We start from the raw sequence: 25,084 nt of genomic DNA on the forward strand, positions 1-25,084 counted from the left end.
AAACTTAATATTTGGTTGCATATTCCTTGCTTTCAATAAATGCATCAAGCCAGTGTTTGGTGTGGTTGTTGACTTGGCCAGTCTAAAACCTTCCAACTTTCCCCCCGATGATGGTGTTTGTTGTGAACCTCTGTGGTTCATCTCTGTATTTTAGGGCTGTAACGATACACCCAACTCACGATTCGATTCGTATCGCTTTTTTTGACCCACGATTCGATACGCCCACGATTATTTTAAAATGTTTTTTTAAAGTAGTAAATTTGACTTATTAACACTTATTTACATTAACTATTTAATAACAAATAATTCAGACCACTGCAGAGAATGAGTAATATGTATGCAAAAATGAACAAATGTATATCCAAAGATTGTTTTATTTCTCAAAATAATACTGTTGAGGGGCGGCACGGTGGTGTAGTGGTTAGCGCTGTCGCCTCACAGCAAGAAGGTCCTGGGTTCGAGCCCCGGGGCCGGCGAGGGCCTTTCTGTGTGGAGTTTGCATGTTCTCCCCGTGTCCGCGTGGGTTTCCTCCGGGTGCTCCGGTTTCCCCCACAGTCCAAAGACATGCAGGTTAGGTTAACTGGTGACTCTAAATTGACCGTAGGTGTGAATGTGAGTGTGAATGGTTGTCTGTGTCTATGTGTCAGCCCTGTGATGACCTGGCGACTTGTCCAGGGTGTACCCCGCCTTTCGCCCGTAGTCAGCTGGGATAGGCTCCAGCTTGCCTGCGACCCTGTAGAAGGATAAAGCGGCTAGAGATAATGTGATGTGTGAATACTGTTGAGCCGGAAGCTCTGGTTTTTTCGGTTCTGAAAAAGTCATTTTTCCAAATCGTGTAAATCCGTTAAGATTTTTTTTGGGGGGGGTGGCTCTCTCACTGTCTCACTCTCATAGGGCCAATGATTTTCTGTGATCGCGGAAAACAGATGGAAATTAGGGAATTTTTATGGTGAAACATTGCTCGCGTGTCAAAATGTAACTGCCGCAGAAGGCTTCCGCCCAAGCAGACATGCCTTCAGTGTTGCCAGATATTGCTAACGTTTTCCACCCCAAAATATGTTCAAAACCAGCCAAAAAGCACCTAAACCCGCCCAATCTGGCAACACTGCATGCCTTTCCGTTCAAGTGACTGTGATTGGCTTGTGGCACACCTAGCCAGCCAATGAGCTGCTTGTTTACAGATTCGCTCCCCGCGTCGCAACCAGAATGGCGACCGCTTAAAAGAAATGAATGCTCTGCCAGTGGCGAGTGTGGACGTTGCGTGACTCGCAGAAGATTGTCGCAGGTCGGCGAAAAAACGACTTAGTAATAGATATAAAAAAATAAAAGTAATTTAAGTAAGTTTAAAATGTAATTTAAATAAAAAGTAAAGTATTCATAAATTGAAGTTTGGAAGCGCCAATGTTTTTGGGCTGAGGAGAAGTTTGAAAGGGTGTACCGCGATTCTGCCTTCTTGTATCGCGATACGGATCGTGGCTCTGCGTATCGCAATTTCGATTTCGATACGCATATCGTTACAGCCCTACTGTATTTCTTTGTGAATTCCAATATAGCCTTCTGATTCTTACTGCTGAGGAGTGGTTTGCATGTTGTGGTATGGCCTCTATATTTCTGCTCTCAAAATCTTCTTTGATCATTGGATTGTGATACCTTCACCCCTCCCCTGTGGAGGTTGTTGGTGATCTCACTGACTGTTGTTTTTGGGTTTTTCTTCACAGCTCTGACAATGTTTGTCATCAACTGCTATTGTGTTCCTTGGCTGACCTGTTCTGTGGCTGGTTTTTACTAGTACACCAGTGGTTTTTCTTTTTCAGGACGTTCCAAATTGTTGTATTTACTATGCCCAGTTCTTGTGCAATGGTTCTGATTGATTTTCACTCTTATCAGCTTCAAAATGACTTGCTTTTCTCCCATAGACAGCTCTCCAGACTTTATGTTGGTCTATCCTTTATAACAACAGATACTGCCTTCATAGGGAACTTCAGGGCTCAAACCAACAGTAGATATTCTGAGCTATTACTTGTTTCAACAATCTAACAGGGCCCACATGGGCAATAAGAAACGTGCAAGTATGTGTTCCAATATTTTGGATCTAATGCATAGGTTCATACAAAAGGTGCCATGTTCTCAGTTGTTAAAACACATGTAATGTAAATATCAGGAAATGAAAGGTGAAGTTCTTATCTACCATCTCATTTGTCTTTTGATCTCAAACCTAACTGTCTTCCATGTTTAACAAAAGAATTGGCCTTGCCATTCTAATACATTTGGGGACTGGATATTACACCACAAAAGGTAGCCCAAGATACCTACTAACCCATAAAATATGTTATTGACTTGTTTCCTAATGTATGCTCTAAGTCCTAAAAACTTCCCATATATACGGTGCAGAGTTGTCTTTAGGAAGTCTCTCTCTCGTGGGTCTTCACTGTCAAACAGCTCCAGAAGCTGTAATTTAGTTCAAACACAATAAATTATCTGATATTACAATCAAGGTCATGTTTTATATAGGTACCTTTACATTTATCTTACCTGCAAGACAAATTTCTGGTCAATGTATTTCTTTGCAATATTTGGCTGGAAATCTGGTGATTCTAAAAATCTTAGGAAGAATTCATAGACAAGCTAAGGAGAAGAGAGAGCAAGAGAAAGAGAGAGAAAATAATACTGTCAAATACGTTTAAAGATTGTTGGCATGGTTTCAGTGTTCTGTCCAGAAGCACGTCTAATTCTATTGTCCAATTACAAGACATTTAATAGAGACCATTATTGCTCTGACTTTTGATAGTACAAGCTGTTCGCTTTCATTAGTTTTCTGGCTGTTTGATTTTTTTTTTCAATACCAACTCAGCTATTTCAGGTTTGTCGTCAAAACCCCAGTGATACCAAACAATTGTGGAAATGGTAGCTCTTCCATGTCCAACAGTCAAAGCATAACTTCATGCCGGTTAGGACAATGGAGAGTGGCCTGTCTGGCTGCAGTACTGATTTTTGGAGACATCAATCCAGAATGAAAATACAGGAAGGGGTGAGCAAGCTGTAGAGCTAAAAGGCACCTACAGAGCTTAACTGCTCCTACTCAAGGCTGATAAATGGAGTGATTAAGTAGCTAAGTGAATTATGGAATTACTTCATCTCTTCCTTCACTGTATTTTCCAGCTGCCTGATATGACTGTCAAATCTACCTATAATCATAATTTCTACCTTCCTACCATTACACTCAAGAGAAGCCCACAGATCCAAACCAATTTTCCTGGACAAACCTGTGTACCATATAAATTTGCTAAAGATGTTGATTTAGCTTATGGCCATGCTGTCTAGTCTCACAAACTAAGGCTACATCCACACGACAACGGCAACGAGATTTTATTTAAAAAAATATCGCGTCCACATGGGCAACGGATCAGTAAAATATCAGGTACATATGACAACGCAACGCTTGCTGAAAACGATGCAATACACATGCCACACCTCTATGTGCGCTGTAAGACGGTCCCATCGGAGACACCAGAACAATAGAAGTAGGACGCATGCGCATAAACCCCTTCTTCTACCCGGCGTGAAGCACTCGGGAACAAACACACAACAACAAGAAGATGGCTGCGACTATGTGAGGAAATCGTGCCTTCTGTGTGTACAAATTAGTTTTATTAGTGTGCATAGTTTTATATAACTTAATTTTCTTATTGTGTGTGAACATTTTGAAAAGCATTTTTATATAATTTACATAACCTTTTATACTGTGTGTGAACATTTTGAAAAGCAGTCTTATCCAATAAAAAAAAAGAAATTCAAGAAATGGTTCAGTTACTTGTTTATTTAAAAGAAAAGCTGTATACAAAAGTGAATGCAATGCAGTGGTTCATACAAAACAGCGAGAGTGCTGCTTGTTCTAGTCATGTGGTTGTGACGTCATCGTAAACAAATCCGTTCTACTCATCCAGACGACTTCGCAACGCCGCCGTTGCCAGATTTTTCCACTCTGGAACCCGTTCTCAAAAAATTTCGTTTTGGGGCACCCAAAACGCCGGTGCCGTGTGGACGCCAGGCCGAAATGATAAACAATTTTATCAGATTCACCTGAATCCGTTGCCATGTGGACAGGGCCTAACAAGTTAGGATCTTGTGAGAACTGGTAAATTTCAGGCTCAATTTCACCCAATGACAACACTCGAGCTGCTTAAGCTAATGGACCAGTTGAAAGAAAATTGTTGGCACTTAATGAGAGTTGCACAGCATTATCATTGCAATACCTAAACCATAAAGGACAATTTCAGGATCCTTGAAAAACCTCTCTACAGTGTTGTGATTTTCTGCATTTTTGCACATTTTTGCATATTTTCCCCACGAATAGTCATCAGATCTTCAACCAAAACCTAATTATGCATAAATGAGCCCTGAGGGAACGCAGAACACAACGTATTATATATTTCATGTATTTATTAAAGAAAGTTATGCAACACCCCATGTGGAAAAAGTGATTGCCTCCTTTTACTCAGTAACTGGTTTAACCCCCTGATAAGCAGCAATAACTACAAACAAATGCTTCCTGTATTGACTAAATGGAGGAATTGTGGTCCACTCCTCTTTGCAGAATTGCTTTAGCTCAGTGACATTTATTTCAAGGATAAGAGGACCTGCCACAAAATCTCAATTGGATTTAGGTCTGGACATTGATTATGTGATACGAAAACTTAAAGGAGTACGCCACCCCCAGGTGAAATTGAGTCAGTCCCTGCAGTCCCTAGAGTTGGATGAGTGAGCCAAAGCGTTTTGTAGCCGACCCAGCCATTGTCCTGATCTAGAAACGCCCCGGTTAGCTTTAGCTTAGCGTAGTCGCTGTAATCCGGCGTGTCCAGCTAGCATGTCGTTGCAAAAGTGAATCAAATAACTCAAGATTTTCTATAATTATTTCTCATGACCTGTACATTCACATCGAGTACACATATCAATGCAAATTAACACGAAGGGATTTACTAGACCAATTTATATCTGGAACTATTTTCGGCCACAGCACAGGCAAAGCACCGCTGCAGGCGCAAAGACACCACGCAGCACCACAACTTCCATCAATACACCAGTGTTACCAGGGAAACCAGGGTTTTCAGGTGCTGCGTGGTGTCTTTGCGCCTGCAGCAGTGCTTTGCCTGTGCTGTGGCCGAAAATAGTTCCAGATATAAATTGGTCTAGTAAATCCCTTCGTGTTAATTTGCATTGATATGTGTACTCGATGTGAATGTACAGGTCATGAGAAATAATTATAGAAAATCTTGAGTTATTTGATTCACTTTTGCAACGACATGCTAGCTGGACACGCCGGATTACAGCGACTACGCTAAGCTAAAGCTAACCTGGGCGTTTCTAGATCAGGACAATGGCTGGGTCGGCTACAAAACGCTTTGGCTCACTCATCCAACTCTAGGGACTGCAGGGACTGACTCAATTTCACCTGGGGGTGGCGTACTCCTTTAAAGTTTCACATAAATTTCATGATTTGCATGTGCTTTGGATCATTGTCTTTCTACAAGACCCAACTGTGCTTCAGCTTTGGTTTATGGACAGACAGCCTGACTTTCTCTTATTGAATTCTCTAATGTTGAGCAGAACTCATGGTTCCTTCAATAATGGCAAGGCATCCAGGTCCTATTGCACCAAAACACTCCCAATCCATCACACATCCACCACCATGTTTGTTCGTTGGTATGAAGTTCCTACTGTGAAATGCAGTGCTTAGTTTCCACCAGACATAAAGGGACCCATGTCATCCAAAAGGTTCCACTTGATTCATCTGTCCATAAAACATTGTTCCAAAACTCTTGAGGATCATCCAGATGCTTTTTGTCAAACTTGATTCATGTTCTTCTAAGTGAAGAATGGTTTTATCTTGCTACTCTGTCCTGGATCCTAATTTGCCTAGTACCTTTCCGATAGTAGAGTCTTGAACAGTGACATAAGCCAAAGAAGAGAGGTCTGAAACTCTAGTTGCTGCTCTAGTTTTCTTTTGGACTTCCAGAATGATTTTCCTCCTTGCTCTGGGAGAAAATATGGAAGGACAGCCTTGGAAAGACTGATGACTATTCCAGACTTTCTTCATTTTGAATAGTATGGCTCTGCTCGTGGTTGGTTGTTGCCCAGAGCCTTACGGCACGTTAAGACCAAATGCAGGGAGAATGTCAAAGCGACAAGAAGTCTTTCATTTTCCATGCGAGCCATCATCTCTCAGCAAGGAGCAGCGTTGGTGGCATATCTTGGGTAGTGGGGGCATGAGAATAAAGTCCGGGCATCTTTATGGTAATGAGCTATGATGTAGCTCAGTGGCAACCAATCAGAATTTAGAAGGTGTTGTACTCTAGAGAATACCAGAGAACACAACAGTGTAAATTTTGGTTCCATTCAAAAAAACTAACTCCCAAGTACAAAGGAGGAAAAATGAACAATTGTGGTGGTGGGTTTCCCATTATTTATGATGATTTCTATTTTATCTACATCACAGAGCATCCACAAAATTTGACAGCCTCCTTGGCAGAGCTACCAAAGGGAATGATGTTCTCGCCATGTTTGTTCCAAATGTACCTTTAGAAATAGCTTTGAAACCTTTTCTAAACCGACACCTTCAACAACTTTTTTTTTTTTTTTTTTGCAGCGGTCTTCAGGATTTTTATTCTTTGTGGCAACATGTGCCTGATTTTACAACCTGTGTGTTGTCATGTTCACTCTGAGTTTAAGATTCAAAGTCCGATTAGATTGTCTCATCTCATCTCATCATCTCTAGCTGCTTTATCCTGTCCTACAGGGTCGCAGGCAAGCTGGAGCCTATCCCAGCTGACTACGGGCGAAAGGCGGGGTACACCCTGGACAAGTCGCCAGGTCATCACAGGGCTCCGATTAGATTGTAGATTGCATAATTGATGCCTTACACACCAATTCCACAATTTTGTGTAAAATTTCCTGCCAAGCTCTCTCCATATACTCCCATCATCCACAATAAAACCAGACCAAATAAGATGTGAAAAATGTGCACAAAATCATAAATTTAGACAAGGATGAAGACTTTCAGCTAATTCCTGTGGATTTCTTCTCCATCCTAAACATTACAAACGAATATTGGAAAAGTTTCTTATGGCCCCAAGATGTTCCTCAGTATCTGCTGTGGATTGTGAAAGTCCCAGGCCCTAGCCACCATTTTTGAGCATATTCTCATTTTTTCAAATACACGTTTCTAATATTGGCCTTACAAGAGCTAGCCTTCTAAATGTATACTAAGGTATTGGAGCTACTTGTGCAATATATATGTGATTTGTAGAAATACCTGAAGATGTGGCCAAGCTGCTTCTAATGTAGGCTCATCTTCCTCAGGATCGAACTCTGCTCCAGTAGGATTAGATGAAGGAGGTAATGTCCTAAACATATTCACAGCAAACTAAAGGGGGGGAAGTATCATAATCATTAGTATCATTATCATTAGAAGCTTTATTCATTATGACCTGCATTAGTAGCAATCTATAAGCTGACCATGACCAATAACTCAACTGTTATACAGTTATACCAATTACACAAAGTTGCAGCAATGGACAATAAACATTTTGTTAATAATCTGTTTAGCATATTATCTAAATTCACATCTTGCTAATATATAGTAATCAGTGTTGGGTAAGCTACTTGGAAAATGTAGTGAGCTAAGCTACCAGATACTCAACATTTAAATGAAGCTTCAGTACAGCGAAAAAAGAAATGTAGCAAGCTAAGCTACACCAACATGGCAAGTTAATTCAAAAGTCAATAACTCAACTCAAACTACAGCTGAAAAAGAATTTGTAACATTCTTCAAAATAACATGGTGTGTGTTTGAGTGGCATGGTGGTGCAGTGGTTAGCACTGTCACCTCACAGCAAGAAGGTTCCAGGTTCGAACCTCATGGTCGACAGAGGCCTTTATGTGTAGAGTTTGTATGTTCTCCCCATGCCTGTGTGGGTTTCCTCTAGGTGTACTGGTTTCCTCCCACAGTCCAAAACCATGCAGTTAGGTTAACTGGTTACTTGAATGTGTGTGTGAATGGTTGTTTGTCTGGGGACAAACAACCATTCAATAGATAGTTTTCACTGACGTCATGGCATTCCGGGGAACGCCCTCCAGCCGCCATCTTGTAGGGCAAACAAAACGGACCATCGCCATTACCGGCTACGTTATCTCGGACGAATTTATTAAGTTATATAGTCAGTTTTCTAAAATAAAGATCGATGTCGGCAAAACCAAGCAAACGGAAGTATATAGATACATTGGACGACATCTCACGACAACGGTATGCAGCCAAACTGGCTTTGATTGGGGGAATTGACCCCTACGAAGTGGACAAAGATGCATTTTCAAGTGACTATGCAGGGCTGCCATCCATATCATACCCTGATATTGTGAACTATTTCGTGAATAGTAAAAGTGCCTACACATTTGACGACCTCAAAGCATACAAGTCGCTGGAGTCATACAATTATTTTGTCTGTGGCTGGGTCTGTGAAGTCCACCATATAAAAACAAGTGACAGTCGTGTCCTAATTACAGCCAAGGTATGTAAACATTGGAATTTTAGAGCTATCAACACTGCATATGTGTGTGTGTGTGTGTATAATATCGAGTTAATTTAAGACAAATTTTACATCCATTAGTGGTATTACAGTACCATGTCAGTATAAACTTTGTAATATAATTAACTGGTATGCAGGCTTGTTACATTTTGTGTTTGTTATGATAAATGACAATTTATAGGCCAGTAATAATCATATGTTTGCAGCCTTGTACCGAGCGATATTAAGTGTACATTACAATGTAAACGTACACTCAGTGGTTCCAGTTAAGCATTCTCCAGAGATTGTTTACACGATGTTTTGGTTTCCAAAAACAAACTTAAACACAATTGATTGTTTATTTAAACAACTTACCACTTATAAAATGATCAGAGCAGACTTTGCTGTGTTTGGAAGGCTGATAATCCTTGCGGTTGATTCTCGCAAGCCATAGATTTCTCCTTTGAATGCTGAGTTTCTTTGTTTGCTCGCCTTCGTGCTCCCGTACAGTGGGAATTCCATAAAAGCTCCGCTTGACGTCATCATCTGACCTATTACGACAGCCGTGAATACAACAGGTGTGCACCATTGCTAGCTTTAAATAGTCTGCTTGGGTTCTTTTGAAGACTTTGTACTCGCGCGTTACAACGTGTGCTCAGTGACCCGTACGATAAGCCTGACCCACAAGATGGCCGCCACTAGGGAATCCCCGACTCTGTGATGTCATGTGAAAACTATGTATAGCAGGGGTCTTCAATCCTATCCGCAAAGGGCCGGTGTAGCTGCAGGCTTTCATTACAGCCAAATTGGAGGCTCACTTGATTGTTGACTGGAGACGAGGGTGAAATGATTAAACAAGTGAAATCAGGTGTAGCTCCTGCTTGGTTGGAATGAAAGCCTGCAGCCACACTGGCCCTTTGTGGATAGGTGGATAGGATTGAAGACCCCTGATGTATAGACTACATCATGCATCACGTAGTAGCCTTTCCCTGTTCACACAAGGCATTGTGGGATATAAATTTGAAACAGGAGAGGAAAATGGAGGAGGCGAATGAAACGTGAAAGACTGACTACAGTAATGGAAAGCGAGAAGAAAAGATATGTTATGAAGGAAAGGAAACGCAGGACCAAACTTATAAATATCTGTGGTCAGCAAGCGCCTAGGTGTGATCAGCTGTTCATTTAATGACAGAATGATGTAACTGTCAGTGCACGGTCAAAGGTAAACCTGTAGATGGCAGTAATGCAACACTGTGGATGCCAGCTGCCGTAAAACCCAAAAGAAGAAGAAGAAGTAGGTAAATCTGCATATGCACACATGGATTTCCTCTGTCTGCTTGATTGTGTGACGTGAGCGATTTCATGCACATTATTTGCTAGGGAATCCCCTCAAATTAAATAACTTCCCAGCCACAGAATGACCTGTTTGGGTTTTTGTTGTTTTGTTTGTTTTTTTAATATTGCAGAAATAAACTTGTATCGCAATGACCAAATTTCAGAGGAAACTAAATTTCACCGATTTTATGAAATCAAAAGGCCATCTAGCTTTAAAGCTATGCTCGATTTCCTTTCTTTGCACGTTGCACTGTTGTGTCTTTACTGTATTTATGATCATCTGTGAATGTCTTTTTGCCGTTACTATAATACTGCAGTTTCCCTCAGGATCAATAAAGTTTCTATCTAACCATCTATATCTACCCATCACAGCAAATGGTGGTTCTACCAAGTACTAGTCTGAAAGGGTTGAATTCTTTCCAAGCAACCTTATGTTTTTTTTTTTGTTTGTTTGTTTTTTAAATCCTTTTTCCATAGTTAGCTTCCGATAGCACAGAATCAGATCAGATTTGTGGCAAAGAGCATGGCATTTTCACCATTTTCCTTCTAAAGTTAAAGTTTTGTTCATTAAATTACATTAAAACATACTGCTTAGTCAAACTCATAATTACACTGGAAGTCAGTTTTGTTTATTGCTCTCTCTCTCTCTCTCTCTCTCTCTCTCTCTAGTAAAAGTGGGAGTGCACTTGTTCCATTGCTCAGGCACCTATACCCATTTTACTTCCTTTAATTCCAGGTCAGCAGGGTAATTTTCTTCAGAACTAGTGGAGTATTCACCTTTGCTCATTTCCTTGCTGTGAACCAATAGCACACTCATGACACAGTGTGGGTGACTAATCCATGCATTTCTTCCCACCGTTGTTAACTGTGCTTTAGAACAGACAAACAACCTATTGTTTGTAACTATTTAGATACTTTTAGGAGTTTATGTATTCCCAATCTTGTTGTGTCTCATGGCAGGATTGTGAGCAGTTCCGCCCAGCCCTGATGAAGTTGGATAAAGGACAATGATCAATGCCTAAATTGTTTGGCACTGGAGCATCTTCAACAAGCATTTACAGAGCCGTGGCCTAACTGCAACACACTGCCAGTAGCGATGCTTGAAGCTCATAGACCAAGTAAATACTGCTGACTATTTATTATCCGTATGCCAAAACTCAAACAGTGCCGAATATTGTGCTCGATCTGCCTCAGCAGCGTACGAGCGATCACAACGTTTATCCACTACATGATAAAGAATCCCAGATGGGCAGTGTGAATTAATAAAATTACAGATTAGATATGGAGACATCAGATAAGGTATTGATAAAAGAGGGTGGTACAATATAATTGGTAGGAAAAGGGCAGCCACTGAATTTAGAAATGCCTTTATTATGTCAACTGCTGAAGGTAATTTGGATGGAAGATAGAACATTTATGTTGCAGAACAACACACCTGCTTCTGAACTTGAGGGAAAGTAGATGTAGTATACCATTTCTGAAGGTCAGTTTCAAGGTTCAGTTAAAAGGAGTAAAGTTCTTGGAATACAGAGATGTATAGATATTAAGATATTAACGACGCCCAAGTTTAATAATGTTATAGGCGTACAGAGATCACATTTCTTGGGGGGGATGGTCTTCGGTCTTGAACTATTAACACTTACTGCCTGTGTTAACCTAACTGACCAAAGGTCAACCCTGGGTAATGCAGCATGTACAGTAATAAAAATTTAGAAGGTTCAATATCAGAGTCTTCAACATTCATTCAGCTCTCTTTTATATTCTACACACACACACAGTCAAGCAAAGACACAGCTGATGCACCACAAGATTGAACAAACACCCACCAATTAGACAAATAAGGCTGTATACTGTACAAACAAGAAATCAGAAACGTAAGTGCTATTGCATCAATCTGAGACTATAAAGTGCTTCTTCTTTATCTCATTTCAGGCCAACTTAAATGTGACCCACTCCAGACAAGGTTTCTTTAGCCCTAGCTAGAAGACCAAAAGAAGCAGACGAAAGGGTTCCATCCTTTCTACCTTCAAGCTGTTATGACTCACCATGTGGACCACCTCTGGGTAGATGGGCTCCGTGATAACATTGTGGTTGTGGGTAATGTACTCCACCATTTCACTCAGCGTTGCCCGCTTCACCTCCTTCCATTTCAGGTCACTTAGGGGATCAGAGACAAAGTCAAAAAGGACACAACACTGCCGCAGCTTCTGTATGAACAAATTTTCTTGCTCAGCTGGAGCTACATCTGAAGAGGGGGGAAAAAAGAATTGGATAACCAATCGTTAAATTCAATTCAGTGGAAATTTCTAGGAAATAGCAAGGAACAATCAATATGCACAGTTGTGCAAAGTGGCAATCTTTCCACTCTTTGATCTCACCATCATCTAAACCTTTGGGCATAAATAGATAGAACTAATATGTGTGGGAAAAGGAAACTAGATGTTGTGATTCACAAAAAAAATACTTTGGTACATTCAGAAATCAGAAGGATCTACTTATCTCTAATTATGGCATCAATACAATAATGTGGATTTATTGATTAACCAGACCATGTTATAGACAGGACAAAAATAGCCTATATGTTTTTTTTTCTGTGTCCGATTCATTACCATGACCAGTACCAGCAAGAAGAAGGTAATAGCATTTTTCACTTGCTCATACAACAATGGAACATGGGGATGTTTGGGCTGACTCTTAATACCAATAACTTGTATTTATGTACAATTGTTTAAGGAAGTGGTGCTGAATAAACAAATGTACAAACAATTTTCTGCCCCTTTGCTAGAAGAAACTACCCAAACTGTACTAATTTAAGCATGGTGGTGGTAGCATCATGTTCTAGGGCTATTTTGCTGCTACTGGAACTGGTGCATTGCACAAAGTGGATGGAATAATGAAGAAGAAAGACTACTTCAGAATTCTTCAGTATAACTTTAAACCCTCAGCTGAGAGCAAGTTGATTTGGATGGTCAGGAAGAAAGCAGGAACCACCAAGGCATAGGTCTGCCATGTTCCAGCTGGAAGCTGCTGGAAAACTGTCTACATTCAAGGTTTACATCACCATGAACTGAGAGGCTAGCATCCAAGAAAGAAGCCCCTGCTCCAAAATTGACACCTTCAATCTCGACTGAAGTTTTCAGCTGACCACATAGACAAAGAAAAAGCCTTTCAGAGAAAGGTTTTATGGACAGATGAGAAAGATTGAGTTCTTTAGCCACAATGACCCGAGGTACAGAGGAACACTGTACTAATTTTAAGCATGGTGGTGGTAGCATCATGTTCTAGGGCTATTTTGCTGCTACTGGAACTGGTGCATTGCACAAAGTGGATGGAATAATGAAGAAGAAAGACTACTTCAGAATTCTTCAGTATAACTTTAAACCATCAGAAACTTGGACACAATTGGGCATTCCAGCAGGACAATATGGCCCCAAACACACATCAGTACTGGTTGTGAAATGGATAAATCAGGCTAACATTACACTAAAAGCAAGTCCTGACCTCAGCCCTATTGAAAATATGTGGGCTGTGCATAAAAGGTTGGTCTGTGCCAGTAAACACACACATTTTATCACATTAGTGAGTTTGTGCGTAGGCGTTGACAGAGACAGTCTTTTACTACAGTTGCTCCAGTCTTTCCAGAGCACCACAGTACAGTATTCCTGCCTGTGGCCATCAGACTTTTCAAACTGTCCCTCAGAGGCTCATATATTCACTGTCATGAGTTGTCTCAGGTCTGTGGCGAGTATGAAGTTCCACAACCAAAGGTTGCTGGTCTCAGGCTGTGGGTAAGTAGATTGCCTTCTTCTGTACTTGCATCCCCCAGTGGCAAATGGTGCAGCGTGGACTCCTAAGAGACGCAAATCATCCACACCCCATGCCGGAGGGGCGGTCAAATGTAAGGTCAGTGGGCTGACCCAAGCAGGGACTAACCTAGGCAGGTGGTCATTGGGTGTCTCTCTGAGGAGTTGAGGGACCCTCATCCATCCTATGTATGGTAGCCTGCCCATCACCTTTTCCTAGCTGGCCATTGGCTTAGGCATAGGTGTTGTAGCCTTTGCGTGCTGAAGCTCCTCCGCCCAGGCGCTAGGTACCTCCATATTTTACTGTCAACCAGGCTGGCATGCTCAGAACACTGGTGACAGAAGGGACATGGGACCCCTCCGTGATTTATTTATCCTGTACCAAGGTTCAATAATTACATAATATAACTATTCAGTAGACAATGGACTACTCAATTCTACACCTGTGTAATAATTCCATTTTATTTTTTTCGCGGTGCGGTTTCCATCAAATCCTGCACTCTGATTGGCTGACAAGCGGGTCCGTATCCTCCGGTACGGACCCCAGTTATGGACCTCTGGCAACTCGCTCGTTCACAACAACAAACATAGTAGAATTTATCAACATTAATCTTTTTTTTAATATTTATAAGATTATCAAAAATCTAATAAATTTTTGCCAGCATTTCTCAGGAGAATAACATTAATTTTATATCATGGATAGCGATAATGACAGTGTTCACAGCGAAAGCGAGTTTTACTACCCTGAGGAAGAAGAAATAAAATAAAACATTTCAGGAGAAAGCCAAAAACCTGTAACTGTTGCTAACGCCGAGCAAAAACATGGCTGAATCCTGAATGACTCCTATTTGTATAAATAGGGGACTGTATAGGTGTCAAAATGTGTTTTGTTTTTTGTTTTTTTTTCCTGCCATGGAAGTGCACTTGTATACTGAGGAGGAAGCCATTTGCATTACAGCCGTGAATGAGGATTCAAAACAGCATTAATTTTTACATCATGGATAGTGATAACGACAGTGTTCACAGCGAAAGCGAGTTTTACTACCCTGAGGAAGACAAAATAAAAGAAAACATTTCGGGAGAAAGCTAAAAACCTCTAACTTGCTAACGGCAAGCAAAAACATGGCTGAATCCTGAATGACTCAATTTTGTATAAATAGGGGATTACATAGGTGGCAAAATGTAGTTTTTTTCCTGCCATGGAAGTGCACTTGTATACCAAGGAGGAAGCAATTTGCATTACAGCCGTGAATGAGGATTCAAAATGGCGGCTTGGTTCGGTTTTCCCTTCCGGGCGCTCTCGTTTTCTGTTTGAATTTGGTAAAGAAAAAAAATATATATTATTTACCAGCTTAAGGTCGGTCCGTATGGTGAAATACCGTGACCTCGGCCTTGAATACTGACCTCGGCCCAGAGGGCCTCACTCAGTACTTTCAAGACCTCGGTCACGGTATTTCACGATACGGACCTCCCAGCTGGTAAATAGCATATATGTACTCCATCCACCCATCCTGTACCAAGGTTCAATAATTACATAATATAACTATTCAATACCTCACTCAACATGCAATACTAGTGTAATAACTTCTATACACCATAGCCATTATTTACTACTTATGTGCAATAATAGTAACAATAACTGTCTAATAACTATTCCATCCGCATGGCTATTTATTTCCTTTCACACAGCTATTTATGTGCAATATATATGTTTACATTTGACATATTTTTACATACCTGTTTAATATTGTAATTTCTTTTCTCTACTTGAGTGTGCAGATATCCTCTAATAATCCTGAGGGGAAATTAAGTATTTCGGTTTATCAAACTCTACAAATTCTGCCAAGAAGACTGGTCAGATATCCAACCGGAAGTCTGCCAGAAGCTTGTTGATTGCTACCAAAAGCATCTGGTCAAGGTGAAACTTGCTAAGAGTACATCAGGTGTGCTGTATGTATAATTTTGACCTCTTGTTGATTTCAGAAAATGCCAAATAAATTAAAAAAACTTGTGCACCAAATTCTTGTTTGTTGGTTTTTTTCCTCTTTAAGATGTACGTTGTACAATCATTCTGCTACAGAAAAAGAACAGTTTCAAAGAAATCCGTGAGAGGCCAGTATTGCCATGACATTCATGTCCGTGTATGTAAACTTCTGACCGCAACTGCAGATGTGTTAAACAGGTTATAACATGGCAACTTTTATTTGAACCCATGCATTTAAGAGATTTTTAAAAATATTGGAACATGTGACCTTTTTAGTGTGACAGGTGTGCAGTGTTAGATTGCTTATGAATTATTTAAACAGCTCTGAATGTCTACTCTTGGATCCAGCCCTGGGTTTCACTTGAGAAGACTGCATTTTCTGTTTATTTAAAAAACAAGACAAAACATGAAGATAGGAGAGCTGTCTATGAGAAAACCAAGCCATTGTTAAGCTGAGAAAAGAGGAGGGGGGAAAACAGAGTTACTACATAAGCACTGGACAGAGCCAATACAACAAATTGGAATGACCTGAAAAAGAAAGAAACCATCAGCCAGATAGGCTGGCCAAGGAAAACAAGAACAGTTGACAAATATTGTAAGAACTGTGAAGAAAACCCAAAAATCTTCACAGGACAGAAATAAAGGTTTCATAGTCCACCAGGTGAAGAGGGCTGAGAGAGAGAGAAAAAAAAATAGATGCTGTACCAAGTTTATTTGTATAGCGCTTTTAACAATAGACATTGTCGCAAAGCAGCTTTACAGAAATTGAACGACTTAAAACATGAGCTAATTTTATCCCTAATCCATCCCCAATGAGCAAGCCTGTGGCGACGGTGGCAAGGAAAAATTCCCTCAGACGACATGAGGAAGAAACCTCGAGAGGAACCAGACTCAAAAGGGAACCCATCCTCATTTGGGCAGCAACAGACAACATGACTATAACATTAACAGTTTTAACATGAAGTCAGTTTCGTTGATGTTGTAATTCTTCATTGATGGAAACTTGAGTGCAAAACTGTTCATGACAACTGCAGTCCTAAAGTTAGCAAGTCAACTGTAGTCCTCAGCCATAAAAGCATTACTGTAAGTGTCCGGAGCATCTTCTAAGTGTGACTTTCAACCGTCCATATGGGGCCGTCCTCCACAGGAGTGATGTGATGAGACTCCAACCAGACGTAGGGCATCAGGATGGATCAGGCAGGTCCGAGGAGCAGAAGAGATCAGCATCTCAATCTCAGGATTGAAATGTAACTCAGAGGGACAGATTGGGGGGGGATGCAAGCCACACATTAGCAGGAAGAATCAGATGGGAATTCACAAAGAAATACAGAGATGAGCCACAGAGGTTCTGGAACCAAGATTAACCTCTACCAAAGTGATAGAAAGGCCAACGTGTGGAGAAAGAAAGGATCTGCTCATGATCCAAAACATACAAGCCCAGAGGTAGTGTCATGACTCGGGCTCACCTTTGGAACAGGCTCACTAATGTTTATTGATGATGTAACTCATGATGGTAGCAGGGGAATGAATTCAGAAGCCAACAGAAACATTCTGCCAATGTACAGAGAAATGCGTCCAAACTAATTGGGGAGAACTCAATCATGCAGCAAGACGATGACACAAACACACTGCACATAGAACAAAGAACTTCATCTCATCTCATTATCTCTAGCCGCTTTATCCTGTTCTACAGGGTCGCAGGCAAGCTGGAGCCTATCCCAGCTGACTACGGGCGAAAGGCGGGGTACACCCTGGACAAGTCGCCAGGTCATCACAGGGCTGACACATAGACACAGACAACCATTCACATTCACACCTACGGTCAATTTAGAGTCACCAGTTAACCTAACCTGCATGTCTTTGGACTGTGGGGGAAACCGGAGCACCCGGAGGAAACCCACGCGGACACGGAGAGAACATACAAACTCCACACAGAAAGGCCCTCGCCGGCCACGGGGCTTGAACCCAGACCTTCTTGCTGTGAGGTGACAGCGCTAAGCACTACACCACTGTGCTGCCCACAAAGAACTTCCTCAAGAAAAAAAAGACTTTAGAATGGCCATGTCAGACCATCAGACCTTAACCCAACAGAGCATGCATTTCACTTCATGAAGAGGAGAATAAAGGGAGAACAAACAGCAACTGTAAGAAGCTGCAGTACAAGCCTGGAAAACCATCAGAAAAGAAGAACACCACAGTTTGATGATGTCAGTTGTTTGATGGCATGATGCAGTTCTTGTAGGCAAGGGATTTGCAGCCAAATATTAAATATCAATTACTTTAATACCATCTGATATTAAATACAGGCTGCCTACCACAATATATTAGAATTGAAATTAAATAAATAATACAAGCTCAAAGAGCAGACTTTCTGCTTGATTCATTTCCATGCATCAGGTGAACGTAGCAGGAATTACACCACTTTTTACATGTGCTCCCCCTTTTTAATGGATTTAACTTGGACATTTGGCTCCTCAGCTGTTCCGTAACCAGGTGTGTTCTCTCATTATTTCACCAAGATGGAAGAACATAAATTTTGTTCAAGTCAGTTTAGGATTTTTATCTTAGGTTTGGAAAGCATACTGAGACACTGAAACACCGGGGCTTAAATACACAAACCAATCAATGGAGGAGCTGAAAAGAGGCGAGAATGATCGTGACACAATAGGAAGATAAACCAGTGACAGGACAGGTGTAGATATGACAATTCAAAACAAAATGCACATTGCACACGATTGGTGATCAAACAAATGCAGTTGTTCAGTTTGCTCATTTTTGCTGTTAGGTTTTTCGAGCTTTATTAAAAAGGTCTTGGGGTATTTTGCTGCCATGGATTAGGTCTACTTGTTCCCTTATCCCTTGATTTTGTATCTTGATAAAGCATTTCTATACTGATGGGTGTGCTCGCTTCTAGAATGACAATAGCCTCATCCACAGGACATGAACAGTCACTGACTTAATTTGCAAATTTGCAGGAAAGTAATGTAAAACATGCTACGGAGGGCGGCATGGTGGTGTAGTGGTTAGCACTCAGAGCAAGAAGGTCCTGGGTTCGAGCCCAGTGGCTGACGAAGGCCTTTCTGTATGGAGTTTGCATGTTCTCCCTGTGTCTCCTCTGGGTGCTCCGGTTTCCCCCACAGTCCAAAGACATGCAGGTTAGGCTAATTGGTGGCTCTAAATTGACCACGGGTGTGAATGGTTGTTTGTATCTATGTGTCAGCCCCGTGATGACCTGGCGACTTGTCCAGGGTGTACCCTGCCTCTTGCCCATAGTCAGCTGGGATAGGCTCCAGCTTACCTGCAACCCTGTACACGATAAGCAGTTACAGATAATGGATGGACAGATGCTACGGATGTTGCGGTTCCATGATTTGAACAGAACTGAACACCTATGGAAAATTTTGAACTGACGTATTAGACAGCATTCTCCACCATAATCATCAAAATACCAAGTAAGAGAACGCCTTTTGAAAGAAAGCGTAGCTCCAAAGACTTGTCAAATCTATGCCAAGGCACAGTGAAGCTGTTATGGCAGCTCATGGTGGTCCAACACCATACTGTACTACAAAAAAAAAAAATTTTTGGCCCTCCTTTCATTTGTCACCCGTGTTTAAATTGCTTATAAGGTGTCATACCAAGTTAAAGGCTCATATGTCAGCATATGAAATACACATGCACGCACCAACATTTTATGCCTCACTAAAAATCAACCCTAAGACCAATTTGTTTGAAGAAGATCAAGACATACATTTATAATCACAGAACTGGACTGCTGGACATGTAGGCTTTAGTTCAGCCCAGATTCATTACATCACTATATGCACTGGCACACACAAAATTACAGACACAAATGCCTACCATTTAAAATTGATGCTGCACTGAGGTCCATCCGTCCATTATCTGTAGCCGTTTATCCTGTTCTACAGGGTCACAGGCAAGCTGGAGCCTATCCCAGCTGACTATGGGCGAGAGGCGGGGTACACCCTGGACAAGTCACCAGGTTATCACAGGTCAAAAAAAAAAAAGTCAAAGTCCTTCCCACGCCATTACACCTGGTATTCCCAGGCGGTCTCCCGTCCAAGTACTAGCCAGGCCCAGTGGCGCATCGGGCGGCGCCGATCTCCGTTTCCATAGCCCTCGGCCTCTCGCCTATTACATAGCTAGGGTTACAGTGGGGGGCTAGTCCTCTGGTAACCACGAGAGTTTAACTCCCCATGCACATCTGTATTGCAGCGTGCCTTGCCAGATGGTAGTAGGTACCATTTTTATGATGATCTTTGGTATGACCCGACCGTGAATAGAACTCACGATCTCCCGATCGAGAGGCGGACACGCTACCACTAGGCCACTAGTAGGTTATCACAGGGCTGACACATAAACAAACAACCATTCACACTCACGGTCAATTTAGAGCCACCAATTAGCCTAACCTGCAAGTTTTTGGACTGTGGGGGAAACTGGAGCACCCGGAGGAAACCCACGTGGACAACATGCAAACTCCACACAGAAAGGCCCTCGTCGGCCGCTGGGCTCAAACCCAGGACCTTCTTGCTGTGAGGCAACAATGCTAACCACTACACCACTGTGCCACCCTGCACTGAGGTCATCACATTCAATACATCAGTCAATGAAAGAGCATGAGTGACAGCTTAGTTTTACCTCACACAATGTCGAATACAAAGCAATGGTCTCATCTCATCTCATCATCTCTAGCCGCTTTATCCTGTTCTACAGGGTCACAGGCAAGCTGGAGCCCATCCCAGCTGACTATGGGCGAAAGGCGGGGTACACCCTGGACAAGTCGCCAGGTCATCACAGGGCTGACACATAGACACAGACAACCATTCACACTCACACCTACGGTCAATTTAGAGTCACCAGCTAACCTAACCTGCATGTCTTTGGACTGTGGGGGAAACCGGAGCACCCGGAGGAAACCCACGCGGACACGGGGAGAACATGCAAACTCCACACAGAAAGGCCCTCGCCGGCCACGGGGTCGAACCCGGACCTTCTTGCTGTGAGGCGACAGTGCTAACCACTACACCACTATGCCGCCCCCAAAGCAATGGTATGCAAAATAATTAATAACAATGGACGATAGAAAAAACACAAATGTCTGCTCCCTGAGAAACAATCAATGCAATCCTTTCCACATGCACACACTTCCTAGAATTTATAGCTCACTTCCTCTGATGTCACAGAGTTGTGTGTTTTGGGGGTTGGACACAGGGTAGTGAAACACTCACTCTCTCTCTCTCTCTCTCTCTCTCTCCTTTATGCATCTAATGACTCTCAGTGTTTTGCCTGTAAGGCTTGATCAGTTTTTATAAATCACCCATTCAATACCAAACAAATCAAACCTAAACAGAGTTCCTTCAGCAAAGCAGCAGAAAAGGATCTATACAATTCAGAACACTGACATGAACAAACAAACATTCTTATTTCTTTTCCAGAATAAGGGAGAAATAAAACAGGATGAGTTTTACCTACCTCTGAAGTGCAGAAGGACAACTGGCTGAAAAGGCCCATTGGTTTTAGGCGTGTCCACAACCATAATGCTTTCTGCTTTATTGCATGTCAACATGTATACTCGTGCACAAAATCAATCAGCTTAGAGCAAGGACGAAGCAGCCTCCATTTTAGCACCAAAGCCAAGCAGAAAATGAAGCTCCCGACTGCTTGTGGGAACTGGATGGGCTAGTGATATCAGCAGGGAACCACGAGATGATTGGTCGACTGTAAAGAGGAAGGATGTTGTCATCAGAGTGCATGTGAAATTCGAATACCATTGGTTAAAAAAGGAAAAGGAGGATTCACTTGTCTGCATGGCCACTGTTCATTTGTTTAGTTAGTCTATGATGATACTGTATTAATACTGCTGTTACATTATTTTGAGCAAAGCCGTACTAAACTATCTTAGATATTATCAGTTGTACTTTTGGATGAAGGATAATTAGATCTCTAAAATAGCAGTAGACTGTAATTTAGATTTAGAAATTTAGATTTCATAAGCAGTGATAGAACTAGCAATTAACAATTCAACATTTACAACACAATATAATAATATACAACATTGCCTGACAGTGCATTCAGAATACCTTCTGTAGTAAAAATGTTTATTTTGTTTGTGGTAAAAGAAGTACAGTAATCGAATACTTCTTGATCCCTGGGCCTCTGCTTTTGGCAAGTAGATTACCTTCTTGTTATCATATATCGAATAAAAATTCAGGAAAAAATTGTTTAACTAAAAAGTATTCTTTATGATTCACAAATCTGAGACTGTAACTTATTAAATAAAGCATATTATATTTTTCAGTGGGGCGGCACGGTGGTGTAGTGGTTAGCGCTGTCGCCTCACAGCAAGAAGGTCCGGGTTCGAGCCCCGTGGCCGGCGAGGGCCTTTCTGTGTGGAGTTTGCATGTTCTCCCCGTGTCCGCGTGGGTTTCCTCCGGGTGCTCCGGTTTCCCCCACAGTCCAAAGACATGCAGGTTAGGTTAACTGGTGACTCTAAATTGACCGTAGGTGTGAATGTGAGTGTGAATGGTTGTCTGTGTCTATGTGTCAGCCCTGTGATGACCTGGCGACTTGTCCAGGGTGTACCCCGCCTTTCGCCCGTAGTCAGCTGGGATAGGCTCCAGCTTGCCTGCGACCCTGTAGAACAGGATAAAGCGGCTAGAGATGATATGAGATGAGATGAAATATACATATACTGTACACTCACCAGCCACTTTATTAGGAACACCCATCCACCTGCTGTTTTATGCAGTTATCTAATCAGCCAATCCCTCGACAGCAGCACAATACATCAAATCATGCAGATACAAATCAAGAGCTTCAGTTAATGTTCACTTCAAACATCAGAATGGGAAAAATTGTGATCTCTGTGACTTTCACTGTGTGTTGGTGCCAGATGGACTGGTTTAAGTGTTTCAGAAACTGCTGAGCTCCTGGGGTTTTCACACACAACAGTCTCTAGAGTTTACACAGAATGATGTGAAAAACAAAAAACATTGAGTGAACGACAGTTCTGTGGGTGGAAACAAACACCTTGTTGATAAGAGAGGTCAGAGGAAAATGGCCAGATTGGTTTGAGCTGCCAGGAAGGATATACAGGGGGCTGCAAAAGTAGGTATACAGTAATGAAAAACAAAATGTTTGCACAAAATGTTATTTTACTGATTATACAAACATATCAATAATAACATATCAATAATAAATATATTAATCCCTCAAATGTTCAAACTGTTTGTGCTCGGCATTCAAGTCAAGTCAAGTTTGTTTGTATAGCACTTTTAACAATAGACATTGTCCCAAAGCAGCTTTACAGAATCTGAATGACCCAAGACATGAGCCAGTTTTATCCCTAATCTATCCCCAATGAGCAAGCCTGTGGCAACGGTGGCAAGGAAAAACGCCCTCAGACGACACGAGGAAGAAACCTTGAGAGGAACCAGACTCAAAAGGGAACCCATCCTCACCTGGAAAACAACAAACCACATGACTATAACATTAACAGTTTTAACATGAAGTCAGTTTTCTTGATGTTGTAACTCTTCATTAATGGAAACTTGAGTGCAAAACCGTTCATGACAACTGCAGTCCTAAAGTTAGCAAGTCAACTGTAGTCCTCAGCCATAAAAGCATTACTGTAAGTGTCCAAAGCTTCTTCCAAGTGCGACATTCATACACTCCACTAGTCGAGTGCGGACACCCATGCACATTCTGGCACAAAGGTCTTTATCAGCATCAATTTCCTGGCAAGCCTCCTGTATGAACTGAATCATGGCATCAACAGAACGTGGCTTGCATGCAAAAACCCTATCTTTTGCACATCCTCAGAAAAAGAAGTCCATAGGGGTGAGATCTAGCGAATGTGGTGGCCAGTCAACGGCTCCCCGATGTCCAATCCACCTGTTGGGAAATTCTTTGTCAAGTAGCACACGCACATTGAGTGCAAAGTGCGGTGGCACCCCATCCTGCTGAAAGTAGAAGTCATCCTGCTGCTGTTGTTCGCATATAATCCTTACTGTATACCTACTTTTACAACCCCCTGTAGTAACTCATAGCAACTCTTTACAACTGTGGTGAGCAGAAAAGCATCTCAGCATGCAACAGTACAAAACCACATTGGGTTCCACTCCTGCCAGCCAAGAACAGGAACCTTAGAATCAAGAACAAGTTCCTATTAAAGTGGCCGGTGAGCGTATAAACAATATATAAATATACAGATGTGATGGGGCCAAGAATGTCCAAAAACAGTTGATTTTGGGACACTCCAGTCCCAGTTGAAGACCATCTCTCACCATTCCAAAGGGCAGAGATTACCAGGTTGCAATTTGAGTTTTTAGATAAGGTATGCAAGAACTGCCTGGTCACAGAGACCTTATCGAACAGCACATAGACACCCCTCCTGGTAAGGTTGTGCACAGCCTCCCATATTACTTACCTGAAAACAAATTTAAAAAAAATGGTGGTCCAAGACAAATTAGGGAAAATCTTGGAGATGGAAGTGATCAAGGAGTCCCACAGTGATGGGAACAGCCCCATTGTGCTCATACACAAGGCCAATGGGGCAGTTGGTGTTTGTGTGGACTTCTGCAAGGTGAATACGATTTCTAAGTCTGTGTGGGTTTCTACCAGGTGCTCTGGTTTCCTTCTACAGTCCAAAGACATGCGGTTTAGGTCAACTCATTCTCATCTCATTATCTCTAGCCGCTTTATCCTGTTCTACAGGGTCGCAGGCAAGCTGGAGCCTATCCCAGCTAACTATGGGCGAAAGGTGGGGTACACCCTGGACAAGTTGCCAGGTCATCACAGGGCTGACACATAGACACAGACAACCATTCACACTCACATTCACACCTACGGTCAATTTAGAGTCACCAGTTAACCTAACCTGCATGTCTTTGGACTGTGGGGGAAACCGGAGCACCCGGAGGAAACCCACACGGACACGGGGAGAACATGCAAACTCCGCACAGAAAGGCCCTCGCCAGCCACGGGGCTCGAACCCAGAACCTTCTTGCTGTGAGGCGACAGCGCTAACCACTACACCACTGTGCCGCCTTTAGGTCAACTTGCTAATCTAAATTGCCGATAGGTGTGAATATGAGTGTAAATGGCTATCTGTCTTTCTGTGTGAGAGCCATGTGATATTCTTGGATTTAGTCCAGATTAGATGATCATGGAATAAAGGAGCTTCTGTTTCCACACTTCTGAACTGTAATTCAGCAATGTCAGTTAAAATGTCCATTCCCAAAAGATTACCAGCCTTGCCACACATGGGTATGTAGTGTACCAAGACCAATGGCCAGAGGAAGTGTGTCAGTCCTTGTGAGTGAAAATCATATGCCATCCATTCCTGTGGCTGGAACTGTTTCTTCAGTCAGAGGAAGTGCATC

The 25,084-nt window shown here is 42.0% G+C and overlaps 1 protein-coding gene and 1 long non-coding RNA gene across 6 annotated transcripts in view; one reads left to right on the plus strand and one right to left on the minus strand.

Annotated features, from left to right (window-relative positions):
* Window positions 1–15,353, plus strand: part of LOC132894269 (uncharacterized) — a 46,886-nt gene extending 31,533 nt beyond the window's left edge. Inside the window, exons 3-4 of the long non-coding RNA XR_009655633.1 lie at window positions 10,854–11,011; window positions 11,826–15,353. This is a non-coding gene — a long non-coding RNA (uncharacterized LOC132894269). The remainder of the gene's footprint in view (window positions 1–10,853; window positions 11,012–11,825) is intronic.
* The window catches only part of LOC132894266 (serine/threonine-protein phosphatase 2A 56 kDa regulatory subunit gamma isoform-like), a 59,530-nt gene extending 38,146 nt beyond the window's left edge, over window positions 1–21,384 (minus strand). For 2 of the 5 annotated variants that reach the window (XM_060933877.1, XM_060933878.1), the window contains exons 1-5: window positions 21,174–21,384; window positions 11,939–12,138; window positions 7,310–7,420; window positions 2,533–2,625; window positions 2,318–2,448 (exon numbers count right to left, since the gene is read on the minus strand). In XM_060933877.1, coding sequence (XP_060789860.1) covers window positions 2,318–2,448; window positions 2,533–2,625; window positions 7,310–7,420; window positions 11,939–12,138; window positions 21,174–21,267 — 629 coding nt within the window. In that variant the 5' untranslated portion in view covers window positions 21,268–21,384. Of the gene's footprint in view, window positions 1–2,317; window positions 2,449–2,532; window positions 2,626–7,309; window positions 7,421–11,938; window positions 12,139–15,433; window positions 15,574–21,173 lie in introns of those variants that run through there. The other 3 variants (XM_060933879.1, XM_060933880.1, XM_060933881.1) reach the window with 3 other exon arrangements.
* Window positions 21,385–25,084: the final 3,700 nt, after the last annotated feature.

This window comes from Neoarius graeffei, chromosome 11 (assembly GCF_027579695.1).
Source record: "Neoarius graeffei isolate fNeoGra1 chromosome 11, fNeoGra1.pri, whole genome shotgun sequence".
Taxonomy (NCBI): Eukaryota; Metazoa; Chordata; class Actinopteri; order Siluriformes; family Ariidae; genus Neoarius; species Neoarius graeffei.